Genomic DNA, 16,182 nt, shown 5'->3' on the forward strand with positions numbered 1-16,182 from the left:
GTTTTGTTCTTTATGAAGGTCCATGAAGTCTTGAAACGCGTCAGTTTCTGGACAGGTCACATTGGTTGTAATCATATTCTATGCTCTCCAGAAGGGGAGGGTCTGACCAATGATGTCATAACGCATACATTTATATGGGTCCCTAATCTGTTTTATTTCTGATGTTGCCTCAATAAAGTTTTGTTATTTTGGTTTGGTAATACAAATACGGTGTGATGTACTTTGCAGCCATTAGGCTCCTGCCATTTTGGTTTGCTATATTGGGCAATGTTGTTCAGGGCCGGGTCCTACTGCTGGTTCTGTCTCCATCATTCTTTCTTCAAGTGGTAGTAATCTCTATTTTCATACTTTTACCTACGAGTCAGCTGATAATAAAGCCTGCCTGTAGGGAAAAGGGGATATTTGTGGAGCACGCAGCGTTTAGGAGATATTCTAGTGAGCGGCAGCCGGTGACGTCACCTGCGCATGCGCTCTGAAGGAATGACATACCCATACTGTTCCTTCAGAGCTCTGTGCCGTGGCCGTGACTCCCATGCGTACATGCGGGAGTGACGTCATCGCGGCTCGGCCATTCCAGCGGCTGCAGCCCAGAAGCCCAGAAGGAAGATCGGGTGATGATGGAGGCCTCTGCAGCGGTGATGGAGCGTTTCGTCTCAAGGTAAGTCTTTCATAATGGCCTCGTGTATGATGCATACATGCACTCTATGCCTTCACCATGCAGGGGGAAATCATTTGGAAGTTTTCTATCGCTTCAATACTTGTATAAAACGTGTTATCTGGAGGTTGGCTTTAATCGGTAAGTCCAGTCCATCGGAATGTGCTAGTCCTTGTAACACTCCCTTCCCCCCAGACTGACAACACACTATGGGGTGGTCAGTGTGTGTGTAACTCACAGATCGCCTCGGTTTCTCCTGACTGGCGGGCTCTGTGTGAGGAGAGGCAGAGCCCATTAACTGACTGGTGGCTGTGATGACATTACATGATGGCTGTGATTGGACACAGCCATCATGTGATCAGAAAGGCCAATCAGAGAGCCCTTCTGCCATGTGGCATTGCGCTGTGTCCAAGGGACACAGGCACACCGAGAACACGCAGCTGCGAGGCCACGTGTGCGCTCATGTTCAGGAACGTTCAATCAGAACGGCAAAGATCTCACCTGGCCGTTTATGTGCAGTGCTCAGGTGGGAAGCAGTTTAAGGGGACAAAACACGAGGAAACTTGCACACGTTGCAGAGATGGACTTCATGCTTTTTTTCCCTGACATACACTTTCATTACAGCAGTAACTTCTGCCGAGTCCAACAATAACTAAGAAATACAAACTGTACCGGAAATGTTGGATATCTCTCCTTCTGGACACGGGGAACACTCAAAGCAACATTCATGAATGGAAGATCCAAACATTTTTCTGCTGCCGGGTAAGCAGGGATATGAGCATCGAGATACCGGAACCTGAAATCAGACATTATTATTTAGTAAAAGTCCATCATATCTCATGAGGCGATACAAACCAAACGTTACAAATAGGACTGAGGTTGGGGTTTGTCTCTTCCATGGGTTCAAGGTGAATTCTGCAGGTCTGAGATCCATTCATTCAAGCCTCTACCTATGCTTTGTCTCTGATAAATTTGCTCCCAGCCTTACAATTGGAAATGATCCTTCTTATGAAAAAGCGTTGCCCCTCCTCTATTCTATTCTATTTTTTATGGTAATGGACCAATTAGTGTAAGCAATCGCAGCCCATCTGGGTTTATTGGACATAAAACTGGGGAATAGGGAACATGAAGTACACTTGTTGGCTGAGGATGTGACCTCCATGCCATCTAAGCAGCTTGGCACCAGAGCAGGAGATGGTAGCAGAGTCCAGGGCCATGGATGAGGGAGTACCACCAGTCCTCCTGTGCAGGGCCCATGCCAGCAGGGGGGCCCAGGCAGCTGAGTAAATTGGATGTGCGTAGGGAGGGTGATCAGTATGGTGGGTGTGCAATTACTGGAACTGATCCCGTGTGGCTCTCTCTGCAGCAGCTGAAGACTGGCTTCTTCTCCTCTCCCTCCTGCTGGTGTTCATGAGGCGATGCACACGCAGGCGAGTATGAACATAGGCCCGCGCTGGTTTTCTGCTGCTGCGAATCTGGTTCACCTTACAGATGAGAATGTTGTAAGTCACATGTGACACATAGAAACCTTGGTTGGACAGTATGTCGTCCATATGCAAAACATCACAAATTGTATTAACCCCTCCCCCTCCTGAGGATTTACCCCCCTTAATGACCACGCCTCTTTTTGCTACTCGGCGCTGCACTAATTCAACTGATAATTGCGCGGTCATGCAATGCTGCACCCAAATGAAATTTACGTCCTTTTTTTCACACAAATAGAGCTTTCTTTTGATTGTATTTGGTCACCTGTGCGCTTTTTATTTTTCACGCTATAAACAAAAAAAGACCAAAAATTTTGAAGAAAAACAATATTTTTTACTTTCGGCTATAAAAAATATATAGTAAACTCAAAGTTAGTTATAAATTTATGCCAAAATGTATTCTGCTCCATGTTTTTGGTAAAAAAATCCCAATGAGTGTATATTGATTGCTTTGTGTGGGAGTTATAATTTCTACAATCTATGGTATAAATACTGCAATTTACGCCATGTTTTTGCTATACAGCGCTGCGCTAGTTTAACGGACAATTGCGCGGTCATGCAATACGATTCAAAAATGAAATTTATGTCCTTTTTTCACACAAATAGAGCTTTCTTTCGGTGGTATTTGATCGCCTGTGCGGTTTTTATTTTTTGCGCTATAAAAAAAAAGGCTGACAATTTTGAGAAAAAAAAAAACAATATTTTGGACTTTTTGCTATAAAACATGTCCAGTAATAAAAATGTAAAAATCAAATTTCATCATAAATTTCGGCTAAAATGCATTCTGCGACATGTCTTTGCTAAAAAAAAAAACCCAATACGTGTAAATTAATTGGTTTACATGAAAGTTATAGTGTTTACAAATGGCGGGAAAGATACTGGGATTTTTTTTTTTTTTTTAATACTAATATTGGCGGCGATCAGCGACTTGGGGTCACTGACATCCCCAGTGACACCAATACAGTGATCAGTGCAAAAAAATCCACTGACACTGTACTAATGGCACTGGGGAGGAAGGGGTTAACTTTTTTATTTACTGAAAAGGTTAACTGTGTGAAGGGAGTGTTTTACTAGGGGGGGGGGTGTGTACTGCACAGGAACACACTGATTGGGAGAGATAAATTCTTCTCTCCGGCTCAGCATGTCAGGAGCTGACAGGGAACTGACAGAAAGCACAGCTACTGCAGCCCTGCTCTCTGTCAGTGATTGCTGCTAATTGGCGGGACACAGCTGGCAACGACCGGCTGTGACCCGGCGACTGATATCCACGGCCGTGATCAGTGGGACAGGTAGGCACACAGGGGGGACAGGGCAGCAGGGAGAAACATATGGTTTCACAGGGAGGGTGATGGGTGTGGCAGGGGGGCAATTACTGGAACCGATCCCCTGTATGACTCTCTCTGCAGCAGCTGAAAGCCAGTGGGAGGGAGAGGAGAAGTCAACTTTCAGCTGCTGCAGAGAGAGTCATTCAGGGAATCAGTTCCAGTAATTACACCCCCATCATGCCGATCACCTCCCTGCCCACATCTAATTCACCCAGCTTCCTGGGACCCCCGATGGCCTAGGCCCTGTACAGGAGGACTGGTGGTACCCCCTCATCCACGGCCCTGGTGCCAGCTGTCATCCAGCCAGTACAGTGCCGCCAGTAATGAGACATGAAGTGGGCAAGAGACCTCAGCCAGCTGCAAATACTGGAAGGGCTGCACCTACACAACATTCGGCGGCAGAACACAGCAGTGACATCCCGGTCCTATGTACTCCGTCTTCACTGAACACTACGGCTCCACATACAGGTCCATCCATGGGTGGTGAGTTACCTGACTTGCACCTCATATCTACTGTGGCTGCTAACTTAGCAAAGTCAGTGTAGGACTCCATGTGAAGGTTAGCGGTGAGTGCGTGATACTGTGCAGGTGTGTGGTCCACGTCTCGTGGCTATTTGGGTAACGGCACATGTCAGTCCAATGATGTTGTTGCTGCGGTACAAACAGAGGTGGGGTGCTGAAACCTAATCATATATACTAGGATTAAAGCATGTGACCTCACGGCGCCCAACCAACAGTCTCCATCTGCTTACATATAAATGTCCAATGTCGGCAACAGGCCAATGAAAATCTTCTTCATTGCATGAAGGAGTAAACATGTTCCATGGCACAGTTCACACTAACGCGTTTCAGTCTAAAAAACAGAGCCGATTCCTTTCATCGCTGCAGTACCGCTCTCTTCCAGTTTGTCAGATTTAAAAGCTAAAAATATACCAGAAGTTTGTCTGAAAGAAGCGTTACCTTGTGACACCTTCTGGGTTTTCCTCTCTCTGTTGGTATAAAACAAATATGGAAAGGAGAATTTTTGGATATTCTTTTCTCTACTTCAATTTTGAAAAAACTTTCTTGTAAATAAAAACTATCAGAGAGATGATAAGTCAGAAGACGAACATCGCAGACCTGTAGCTCGTTCTTTTAACAATTGGTTACAAGCATTTTGTATGTTTTCCTGCGTCATGTGTGAAAGATACCCTGGATCAAGTTGATCCTGGGAATATCCGATTGCCTCTCGGGGGATCAGGAGCAAATTGGATCGTGCTTTGCTGGTTTTTTTTGCCTTCCTCTAGATCAACTGTGAGTGTAGGATTATAACTTTTTTTTTTTTTTTTTATTGGTTGAACTGGATGGACTTTTGTCTTTTTTCAGCCAGACTAACTATGTAACTATATATGTAAGAAAAAAGTTCTGGGCTCTTTCATCACATATATATTTTATGGAAGACTACAAATATTTTTGATGGGAATCTGTTTCTTGTTCAATGACAACTCGTGCAAATGGCCCACTACATGCAAATACAGTCATGAGTCTGCGGGAGCACATCCCAATACTAAATGTTTCAAAAAGATGGCTTCTGTAAACCAACCACAAGGAAGAGATGTGCTTTTTTTTGTCTCTGGTGCCACTGTCCGCCATGCTGCCATGGTTACATATGTACCATGCCAAACGATGGCACAGCTGCTAATTATATATATATATACATATATATTGGCAAAAGTATTGGGCCACCTGCCTTTCTATGCACATGACCTTTAATGGCCCCCCAGTCTTAGTCCGTAGGGTTCAATATTGAGTTGGCCCCGCCCTTTGCAGCTATAACAGCTCCAACTCTTCTGGGAAGGCCGTCCACAAGGTTTAGGAGGGTGTCTATGGGAAGGTTGGACCATTATTCCAGAAGCACATTTGTCAGGTCAGGCACTGATGTCGGGGGAGGGGGCCTGGCTCGCAATCTCCGCTCTAATTCATCCCAAAGGTGTTCTATGGGGTTGAGGTCAGGACTCTGTGCAGAACAGTCAAGTTCCTCCACCCCAAACTGGCTCCTCCATGTCTTTATGGACCTTACTTGTGCACTGGTGCGCAGTCATGTTAGAAAAGGGAGGGGCCATCCCCAAACTCTTCCCACAAAGGTGAGAGCATGAAATTGTCAAAAATGTCACCTTAAGAGCTCCCTTCACTGGAACTAGAGGGCCAAGCCCAGCCCCTGAAAAACAACCCCACACCATAATCCTCCATCCTCAAATTTTACACTTGGCACAATGCAATCAGGCAAGTACCATTCTCCTGGCAAACACTAAATCCAGACATGTCTATCAGATTGCCAGACAGAGAAGCATAATTCATCACTTTAGAGAACATGTCTCTGTAGCAAACTTGCTCATCAGAGATGGACGCAGAGTCCCCCTTTTTATTAAAAGTATTCATTTATCCTTATTCTCCATCCCCCTCCCTTCCTGAGAGGCACAGTGACAGATGTGTGTGTGTTAAAAGTCACTGGCAGGTAGAGCAGCAGGGGGCCCAGAGCTACAAAGCCCCCCCATAGAGAAAGAGCCTCTCAGAGACTCACTGTCCAAAGAACCTGTGTAACTTCACACCTCAGGAAAAGATAACAGAATCTTCCCAAGAGTTCAAGGCATTCCCAAGAAGCACAAACCAGATAACATTTTTAAACGATCCAGTTTTCTCCTATGTTTCATATCTTGAAATATGGAAGACTTACATAAAAACCGGGCACCTCGTCAGATGGCGAATGCGCTGACAAACGTTTTAATAGGTTACTCCACTAGTTTCGCACACTCAGGGGAGCCAAAACATAGAATGTGTACACCGTGTAACGTACAATTCCATAATTCATATCCACCTGATCCTTAGACTTATCGGTGTAATAATATACCCGTGAGGGGACTATCGCTAGTGCAGCTGAGAAGCTATAGACCAGAATATGAATTATGAAAGATGCTGGTTCTAATTTTGGGTTCCGCCTGCCAACCCCGCCCTAAACAGAGTATTGGCCAGTTACTCAGAGCCACCCCCTGCTGGGGAACTTTAAAACACAGGCTAGTAGGCCTAGAAAGTTAAGTTGAAGACATCTCCTATCTTTCCATCATAACAGCGGGAGATCAAAGACCCTTTCGCTCTGCAGCTTGGATCTGCTTACCTCAAAGGCTTAAATGGCAAGTAACTTAAACCTTTAACTTCTCCCTGTTATCTCCTTGCTGTGCTATGATTCTTTGTGTGTATATATATATATATATATATATATATCTTAGTTACATCTTTTCCTGTAAATATTTTATTGCACCTGTTTGACTCTTTTAGTAATAAATCTTTCTTTCTGAAAGTGTTAAACTGTTTCTAAAGTGCTTAATTGCAATTTATGAATTCCTGCCTTTTGAAGAGACGCTACTGTGTTTGTTTAATCCTCTGCCCAATCGGCCTGCGGTGACCATATTGGATAGGCGACTTTTCAACCATTACTGTGTATATTTGATAAAGAGAGTTTCCCCTTTCTCTGTACAAAAGAGGTAGTGGCAGTGTGAAGGGTTAGTTGCGTAATTAACCCGACCCAGTAACAAGCGAATTCAGGCTGCCAGTGTGTCGATTGCGTTCCATTAGCTGGACAATCATTGTGCAGGGCTCAGCTGAGTGTGGTATTGTTACGCACGTCACATCGCGGTCTGGATCGGCCAGTCCTTTGGTCATGAGTTTGGTGAGAAGGTCTGGGGTCTGACGCCACGATCGTGACGTATTGGTGGTCGTGGTCATGAGATTGTTGCATGTTGGTGGCGGCGATCTAGGCGATTGTGACAGTCTCCTCTGCTCTAGAGTCCAGTGGCGGCGTGCTTTACACTACAGCATCTGACTCTTTGTATTGCACTTGGTGATGGAAGGCTTGGATGCAGCTGCTCAGCCATGGAAACCCATTCCATGAAGCTCTCTATGCACTGTTGTTGGGCTCATCTGAAGGCCACACCATGCTTGGAGATCTTTAGCTATTGACTGTGCAGATAGTTGGCGACTTCTGCGCACTGTGCGCTTCAGCATGCGCGGACCCCCCTCTGTCATGTGACGTGGCCTACCACTTGGTGGCTGAGTGGCTGTTGTTCCCAGTGGCTTCCACTTTGTTATAATCCCACTAACAGTTGAGCGTGGAATATTTAGTAGCCCGGAAATGTCACGGATGGACTTATTGCCCAAGTGGCCACCTATCACGGGACCACGCTTGGAGTCACTGAGCTCCTGAGAGCGACCCATTCTTTCACCAATGTTTGTAGAAGCAGTCTGCATGCCTAGGGGCTTGATTGTATACACCTGTGTCCATGGAGGGGGTTGGAACACCTGAATCCCATGATTTGGAGGGTTGGTCCAATATTTTTGGCAATATAGTGTGTGTGTGTATGTATATATATATATATATATATATATATATATATATATAAAATCAACCAGAATAAATCAATAAATAATATATTATAAATCAATATTAACATACAAATAGTGATCATTAAACTACCAGGTGCAATAACATTCAAATAAGAATAACGGTGAAATGACTCCAAATATTGCCAATCTCAAAAGGTTGTCCTCTCCTGTGCAGGATCCTGCACCACTATGCACTCACCAGAAGGCCAGCTGTTCAACAGTCTGTACCTCCCACTCCTCCAAGACACTGATGGCACAACCAGGAGCCTGTAGGGAAGTCTCACCACATGGAGCGATCAGATTTAGAGAAACACGTTTATGCTGTTACACAGTTAATATTTATGTTAATGTACATGAGAATTCATATAGTTTATTTTTTGTACCATTTCCTATGGACATTTCTATAGTTAGTTATGCTGCCGTCCAGTGGTCTTATTTGGTAATGCATTTGTTTCATATTGCCTCCCTGAGATCTATGACACAATTCCTTTGTATATGAAGCTCCTCCCTTCTTCTTGAGTTCAGCACTTCCTGTGTCATGGAGGCAGCTAACAGTCCACATGTAACAGGGACACATGTATTCTGCATAGTACGCTACAGAAAGTATCATCTTTTGACCGCATAATACTGGAAACCATTCATTCTGCTGTATCCTGTTGTCACATGTACAGAATAAAGCAACTTCTGGATGAACACAGTATTGGTGAGTTCAAGCTATCCGATAAGGATTGTCCACAGTGATTATATCTGCTTATACAGGCTAGGCATAGAGGTCTCACAAGGGATAAATCGCTATCACAACAATCTGAGTCAGAATAATCAAAAGATGCATAGAATCCCTCCAGCCTGCTGTGTATATGTGTGTGCCTAATCTGCAATCAAGCTCAGTGCCATCCGCCATCTTGCAAAGCACATGGTCGCACAAGCTTACTGCACTTCATGTGAATGTTGAAAACTGTTTCTCTGCATTGAACTGTGTTACCCCACCTGTCTAAGCTGCTGTTCGTCTTCTTAAAGAGACAGTACCAATTTTTGCAGAACAGTAAAAAATGTCTAGACAAGGCTCTGAACACTCCTGTATGGCCGAACCAACGCAGAGACATCATTCCTCTGAACCAGCAGACGTACAGGGAGCAGATTCTGCAGACATTCCCGAACAGAGCGTAAAACCCAAACGTACAATAAAACCGACACAGAAACTCAGGGAAAACTATGAAGCCACTAGAGATGAGTTCTCCAGTAATCTGTCAGACCTCTGGGACCGAACTTCACAATGCATGTCAGTTTTGTCACACTTTAATGATCAACCAGCTGAATTAAGAGACTCTATAAATCGTCTATCTGCTGCGTATGAACGCTACCAGCGGCTGTCTGTAAAATACTCAGCTTTCTTGCAGGACTCTAATATAGAGGATTCTTCAGCAGAACTGACCAGGACTGATGCACTAAACCAACAAAGGGATCTTGCAGTGCAAAATGCTAAGTTTAAAGCAGAACTCCGCATTACTCAACTGCAGGAGACCAGATCTCACAGATCCACCTCAGCCAAGCGCACTGCACTTTCTTCTAGATCCTCTCGCTCCAGAAGTTCGACGTTAAGCGATAAGCTAATAGAGGCCCGCGCTGATGCTGAAGCAAAAAAGGCGCAAGGCTCTTTTACCAGAAAGGAAGCAGAGATAGAAGCACCCAAGATAGCTCAACAAGCAGAGATGGAAGCTAAAAGCAAAGCTCTCCAAGCACAAATGGCTTCTCAACAAGCAGAGGCAGATTCCCAAATAAAGATTCTGCAGATGGAAGGGGAGGAAGCAGCTTCCCTAGCAAGGCTGAAAGTCCTTGAACAAGCAATGGGACAAAGTACTAATTCAGACTGCCTTATCCAAGCAGAACTGGAAGATCCAGTTGAACGCACCAGTGAATACATATTAAAGCATAACAATTGCGAAGATACAGAGTCATCTCCTGTACCTCCTACTAACAACACTGTTCTGACTCTCAACACAGAGACCTCTCAGCTCCATATGCCTAAGCCTCTTCAAATCTACAACACAAGTACATCTATGCAGCAAACCACATCAACTCCTGCCAACAACAAGGTGACTTCCAGTGACAAGTCGCAGCTCAAGCCACAGCCAGCACAAGCCTTAGAGACTACACCACAGTTAAACGCTCATGCAACATCATGCTCATGCAACCCTGGTAAACCTCACCCTACATCACCAGAGAGCTTTCACACCCAAGGGGTTCCACAAGTTACTTTGGCACCAAAGAGTGAGAGATCAGACTTGAATGACTTTGCCAGATATATGATTCGCTGTGAGCTCATAAACACCAGCCTCTCAAGGTTTGACGACTGTCCAGAGAGCTACAGGGCCTGGAGATCAACCTTCAAGGCTGCTATTGCTGATCTCAACCTTACTACTAAGGAAGAACTTGATTTGCTCAAAAAGTGGCTGGGACCAGAATCTGCAGATCGTGTTAAAAGACTGAGAACAGTACATGTTGACTAGAGATGAGCGAATTATTCAAAAATTCGATTCGGCTGATTCGCCGAATTTCAGGAAGAAATTCGATTCGATGCGAATTTATTCGCTACGAAGTTAACTTATAAAAATATAAAAGGGTTTCTAGGCTTCAGAGAGCCTTTAAATTAGTGCAGAACACTGTACCTTTAATTTAAATGCCCTTGGAGATGAGGAAGGAGAGGGAGAAGGAGAAGGATGAGAAGAAGGAGAAGGATGAGAAGAAGGAGAAGGATGAGAAGAAGGAGAAGGAGAAGGATGAGAAGAAGGAGAAGGATGAGAAGAAGGAGAAGGAGAAGGAGAAGGATGAGAAGAAGGAGAAGGAGAAGGATGAGAAGATGGAGAAGGAGAAGGATGAGAAGAAGGAGAAGGAGAAGGATGAGAAGAAGGAGAAGGAGAAGGATGAGAAGAAGGAGAAGGATGAGAAGAAGGAGAAGGAGAAGGATGAGAAGAAGGAGAAGGATGAGAAGAAGGAGAAGGAGAAGGATGAGAAGAAGGAGAAGGATGAGAAGATGGAGAAGGAGAAGGAGAAGGATGAGAAGAAGGAGAAGGATGAGAAGATGGAGAAGGAGAAGGATGAGAAGAAGGAGAAGGAGAAGGATGAGAAGAAGGAGAAGGAGAAGGATGCGAAGAAGGAGAAGGATGAGAAGAAGGAGAAGGAGAAGGATGAGAAGAAGGAGAAGGATGAGAAGAAGGAGAAGGATGAGAAGAAGGATGAGAAGAAGGAGAAGGATGAGAAGAAGGATGAGAAGAAGGAGAAGGATGAGAAGAAGAAGGATGAGAAGAAGGAGAAGGATGAGAAGAAGAAGGATGAGAAGAAGGAGAAGGATGAGAAGAAGGAGAAGGATGAGAAGAAGAAGAAGGATGAGAAGAAGGAGAATTCCAAGCCGGCAAAAAGTGTATCTGCAGAGCTCCGCTATTTCTTAGGCTATTTCTGACAGTTCTGTGACATTCACTCCATACAGCGGTTGAAACCGCTGTATGGAGTGAATGTCACAGAACTGTCAGAAATAGGCTATTTCTGACAGTTCTGTGACATTCACTCCATACAGCGGTTGAAACATTGTATCTATTTGTTTCCATAAATGGATCCATTTATCAGATACACTTTTTGCCGGCTTGGAATTATTCTTATTTTCATCCTACTTCTTCTTCTTCTTCTTCTTCATCCTCATCCTCAGAAGAAGAAGAAGAGGATGAGGATGAGGATGAAGAGGAAGAAGAAGAAGAAGTAGGATGAAAATAAGAATAATTCCAAGCCGGCAAAAAGTGTATCTGCAGAGCTCCTCTATTCTGCAGATACACTTAGAGGAGCTCTGCAGATACACTTTTGCCGGCTTGGAATTATTCTTATTTTCATCCTTCTTCTTCTTCTTCTTCTTCTTCTTCTTCATCCTCATCCTCTTCTTCTTCTGAGGATGAGGATGAGGATGAAGAAGAAGAAGAAGAAGAAGAAGTAGGATGAAAATAAGAATAATTCCAAGCCGGCAAAAAGTGTATCTGCAGAGCTCCTCTATTCTGCAGATACACTTAGAGGAGCTCTGCAGATACACTTTTGCCGGCTTGGAATTATTCTTATTTTCATCCTACTTCTTCTTCTTCTTCTTCTTCTTCATCCTCATCCTCTTCTTCTGAGGATGAGGATGAGGATCAGAAACATCTGTTTCCGAATAAAAACATCTGTATCCTAAATGGAAACAAATAGATACAATGTTTCAACCGCTGTACATGTGTTCCTTCTGTCAGAGAACTGTCATAAATAGCGGAGCTCTCTGCAGGGACACTTTTGCCGGCTGATCGGGAAAAATCCGATTCGCGCACCCGAAGTAGGCAAATATTCGGATTCGACGCGAATCTAATTTTTCCTGAAATTCGTATCGAATTCCGGTTCGCCTGGTTCGATTCGCTCATCTCTAATGTTGACCACCCAGATGCAGGTCTTGTTGCTGCATGGGCAAGACTTGAGCAAGCCTATGGTAGCTCTGAAGCCATAGAGAGCGCTCTATTCAAGAGACTGCAAAACTTCCCAAAAATAGAAACAAAGACTATCGCAAGCTCCAAGATCTAAGTGACCTCCTCATGGAGCTAGAGTTGGCAAAGACAGACCCACGTCTATCTGGACTAAGCTTTCTGGACACCGCTCATGGTGTCAACCCAGTGGTGTCTAAACTGCCATACGGCCTGCAAGAGAAATGGGCACAACAGGGCTCAAGGTACAAAAGAGACTATAACGTATCCTTTCCTCCATTCTCATACTTTTGCAGGTTCATTAGTGATCAAGCCTGGACGAGAAATGATCCCAGCTTCAGCTTCAGTGAACCAAACTTGCCTGCTTCATCCTCATCATCATCAAGGTATGATAATACAGCAGCTAAACGTAGAGACTGTACTAGAGCAATATCTGTTAAAAGGACAGACATCTCACCCTCCACAACCTCACCTACTGACCAAGGCATTGTGGATGCCAGAGATAAAGACCCTAATCGTCAGTGTCCTATACACAAGAAGCCTCACCCTCTTAAGAAATGTCGTGGGCTTAGGGCAAAGCCTTTGCAAGAGTGCAGGGAGATTCTCCAGAAACTTGGAAAAATGCTACAAGTGCTGTGCTTCTTATAACCACTTTGCTAAAGACTGTAAAGTTGTCATCAAGTGCACAGAATGCAGTAGCGACAGACATGTTATAGCCATGCATCCTACTCCACTTCCAGACAACCCACAGCAGCTACCTACCTCAACCCCTGTCTCAAATTATGGCGGGGAGCAACAAAGTCATGCTCTAGCCAAAAGTAATGTTTCTTCTTCATGCACAGAAGTCTGTGGAGAGGGACTGGATCACAAATGCTGTGCCAAGATATGCCTAGTCAAGATATACCCAAAGGATCATCCTGAGGAAGCTGCTAGGATGTATGCCATAATAGATGAACAGAGCAACAGATCCATGGTTAAGCCTAAATTCTTTGAGATCTTTGGTTTAGAAGGTCACGCCACACCGTATACTCTCAGAACCTGTTCTGGTCGTGTAGAGACCTTTGGCAGAAGGGTCGATAGATTCATGGTCTCTCATATCAAGGATGGAGAAGGCATACCCCTCCCAACATTAGTTGAGTGTGATCAGATACCAGACGAAAGAGAAGAGATTCCTACTCCAGAAGCTGCATATCATCATCCTCACTTAAGGCACCTTGCTGATGAGATTCCTGCGATGGACAAGAGTGCTGAAATCTTGGTCCTGCTAGGAAGAGACGTTCTCAGAGTACATAAAGTACGTGACCAATGCGATGGACCTGACAATGCCCCTTATGCACAAAGACTTGACCTAGGCTGGGTAATAGTGGGCGATGTATGCCTGGACAGAATGTCATCTCAGATCCACTCCTTCAAAACTTACATGTTGGGAAATGGATGTGCATCCCACTTCAAACAGTGCCCTCACCATTATGAAGTAAAGGAGAAGCCTCTTGACATCATCCAAGTACCTGATGTTACTCCTGTTCTTTGTGATGACAACCTAGGTATCACAGTGTTTTGTACTACAAGTGATGACAACAAAATAGCCTTGCCAGTCGAAGATAGAGAGTTCATCAAAATAATGGACGAAGAATTCTTCCAGGATGAGTCTAACAGCTGGATCGCACCATTACCTCTTCGTGCTGCAAGGGCCACACTTCCAACCAATCGTGAACAGGCTCTATCCAGATTTAACTCACTTCAACGAACACTAAAGAACAGGCCTGAAATGAAGGAACATTTCATTGCTTTTATGAAAAGGATCTTTGACAATGATCACGCCGAACCAGCACCACCACTTCAAAGACACGATGAGTGCTGGTACCTGCCTTTCTTTGGAGTGTATCATCCACGTAAGCCAAAACAAATCAGGGTAGTATTTGACTCCAGTGCCAAGCATCAAGGCGTATCCCTGAACGATGTTCTTCTCACTGGCCCGAATCTAACCAACAACCTTGTAGGTATACTTATGAGATTTAGAAGAGAACCAGTTGCCATAACTGCTGATATTGAGCAAATGTTTCATTGCTTCATGGTACGTGAAGACCATAGGAGCTTCCTAAGGTTTCTGTGGCACCGTAACAACAACATGGACAATGAGATCATTGAATATCGCATGAAGGTACATGTTTTTGGAAATAGTCCCTCACCCGCTGTTGCAACATATGGTTTACGAAGGACTGCCCTTGATGGAGAAAAGGAGTATGGTGCGGATGCTCGACACTTCGTTGAGAGAGACTTTTATGTCGACGATGGACTTAAGTCTTTACCTACAGACGAAGAAGCCATAGACCTGCTCCAAAGGACACAAGGTACGCTTTCCTAGGCTAACCTCAGACTACACAAGATTGCCTCGAATAGTGTCGCTGTTATGAAAGCCTTTCAACCTGGCGATCATGCCGCTGGGTTTAAAGATTTAAATCTTGGGATGGACATGCCACCTGTACAGAGAAGTCTGGGCCTACGGTGGGACTTATTAAAAGATACCTTCGGCTTTCAAGTCGGCTCTGCAGACAAACCATTTACCAAGTGTGGTGTTCTGTCAGTGGTGAACAGCTTATATGATCCATTGGGATTTGTGGCTCCCATCACCATACAAGGTAAAGCCTTACTTAGACAGTTCTCAGAGTCTATTAAAGATTGGGATGCTCTGCTGCCTACAGACAAGCTTCAAAAGTGGGAGTCCTGGAAACAATCTCTACATGCCTTAGATGGAATCAGTATACCACGCTGTTACACCTCAGCTTCCCTTGCTACAAGTCAGGGAAAAGAGCTTCACATCTTCTCAGAAGCATCTGCCATAATCAATTCAAGACCACTTGTTCCAGTTTCTACAGATCCAGAGACCCCAAATATCCTTACCCCAGCTACTCTACTTACCCAGAAGCTTGGGTCCGTTCCTGTTCCACCTGGAAACTTTAAAGCAGGAAATCTGTGCTATGACCATTGGAAGCGAGTACAATACCTCTCTAACCGCTTCCGGAATCGTTGGAGAATGGAGTATATTTCTACTCTGCAAGGATGCAGAAAATGGCAACGCCTGAACCCTAACATTTATGTTGGAGATCTCGTTCTGCTGAGGGACCAGCAAGCTGAAAGAATCGAGTGGCCTATGGGACTCATTGTAAAGAGCATTCCTAGTGCATGACGGTAAGGTACGCAAGGTGGAGGTGAAAGTTGCAAGACAAGGGACTGTAAAGACTTTCAGCAGACCTATCACAGAACTTGTTCTGCTCTTACCCTTTGGAGAATGAACTTGCTTGCGTATGCTGCTGGATCCAACCTGTGACTTTAAGAAGGAAGTGTCTTGAACTTTAATTGATACAACTTGAAGCCTTACGTTATAATTGTTGCACTATATGCATGTTCTCTTTTTTATGTATTTCAGGTCTTCAAGGCATCAAGCAAATTGCACTGTTGTTTATTTGCAATTGTATAACTACCGTTATGGTTTAAATAGTGACATTTACAATTTATTGCCAGACGGGGAGTATGCTGTTACACAGTTAATATTTATGTTAATGTACATGAGAATTCATATAGTTTATTCTTTGTACCATTTCCTATGGACATTTCTATAGTTAGTTATGCTGCCATCCAGTGGTCTTATTTGGTAATGCATTTGTTTTTCATGTTGCCTCCCTGAGATCTATGACACAAATCCTTTGTATATGAAGCTCCTCCCTTCTTCTTGAGTTCAGCACTTCCTGTGTCATGGAGGCAGCTAACAGTCCACATGTAACAGGGACACATGTATTCTGAATAGTACGCTACAG

General features: G+C 44.3%; 1 protein-coding gene across 1 annotated transcript in view; it reads right to left on the bottom strand.

The window, feature by feature from the left end:
• LOC149457646 (vomeronasal type-2 receptor 26-like) overlaps positions 1-12,855 on the bottom strand; it is a 38,927-nt gene extending 26,072 nt beyond the window's left edge. Inside the window, exons 1-4 of the mRNA XM_089683383.1 lie at positions 12,825-12,855; positions 9,413-9,509; positions 6,298-6,385; positions 1,328-1,451 (exon numbers count right to left, since the gene is read on the bottom strand). Of these exons, the coding sequence (XP_089539509.1) occupies positions 1,328-1,451; positions 6,298-6,385; positions 9,413-9,509; positions 12,825-12,855 (340 nt within the window). The remainder of the gene's footprint in view (positions 1-1,327; positions 1,452-6,297; positions 6,386-9,412; positions 9,510-12,824) is intronic.
• Positions 12,856-16,182: the final 3,327 nt, after the last annotated feature.

This window comes from Staurois parvus, unplaced genomic scaffold, assembly GCF_062004578.1.
Source record: "Staurois parvus isolate SC_StPar_1 unplaced genomic scaffold, SC_StPar_1.0 ptg000308l, whole genome shotgun sequence".
NCBI classification, from domain to species: domain Eukaryota; kingdom Metazoa; phylum Chordata; class Amphibia; order Anura; family Ranidae; genus Staurois; species Staurois parvus.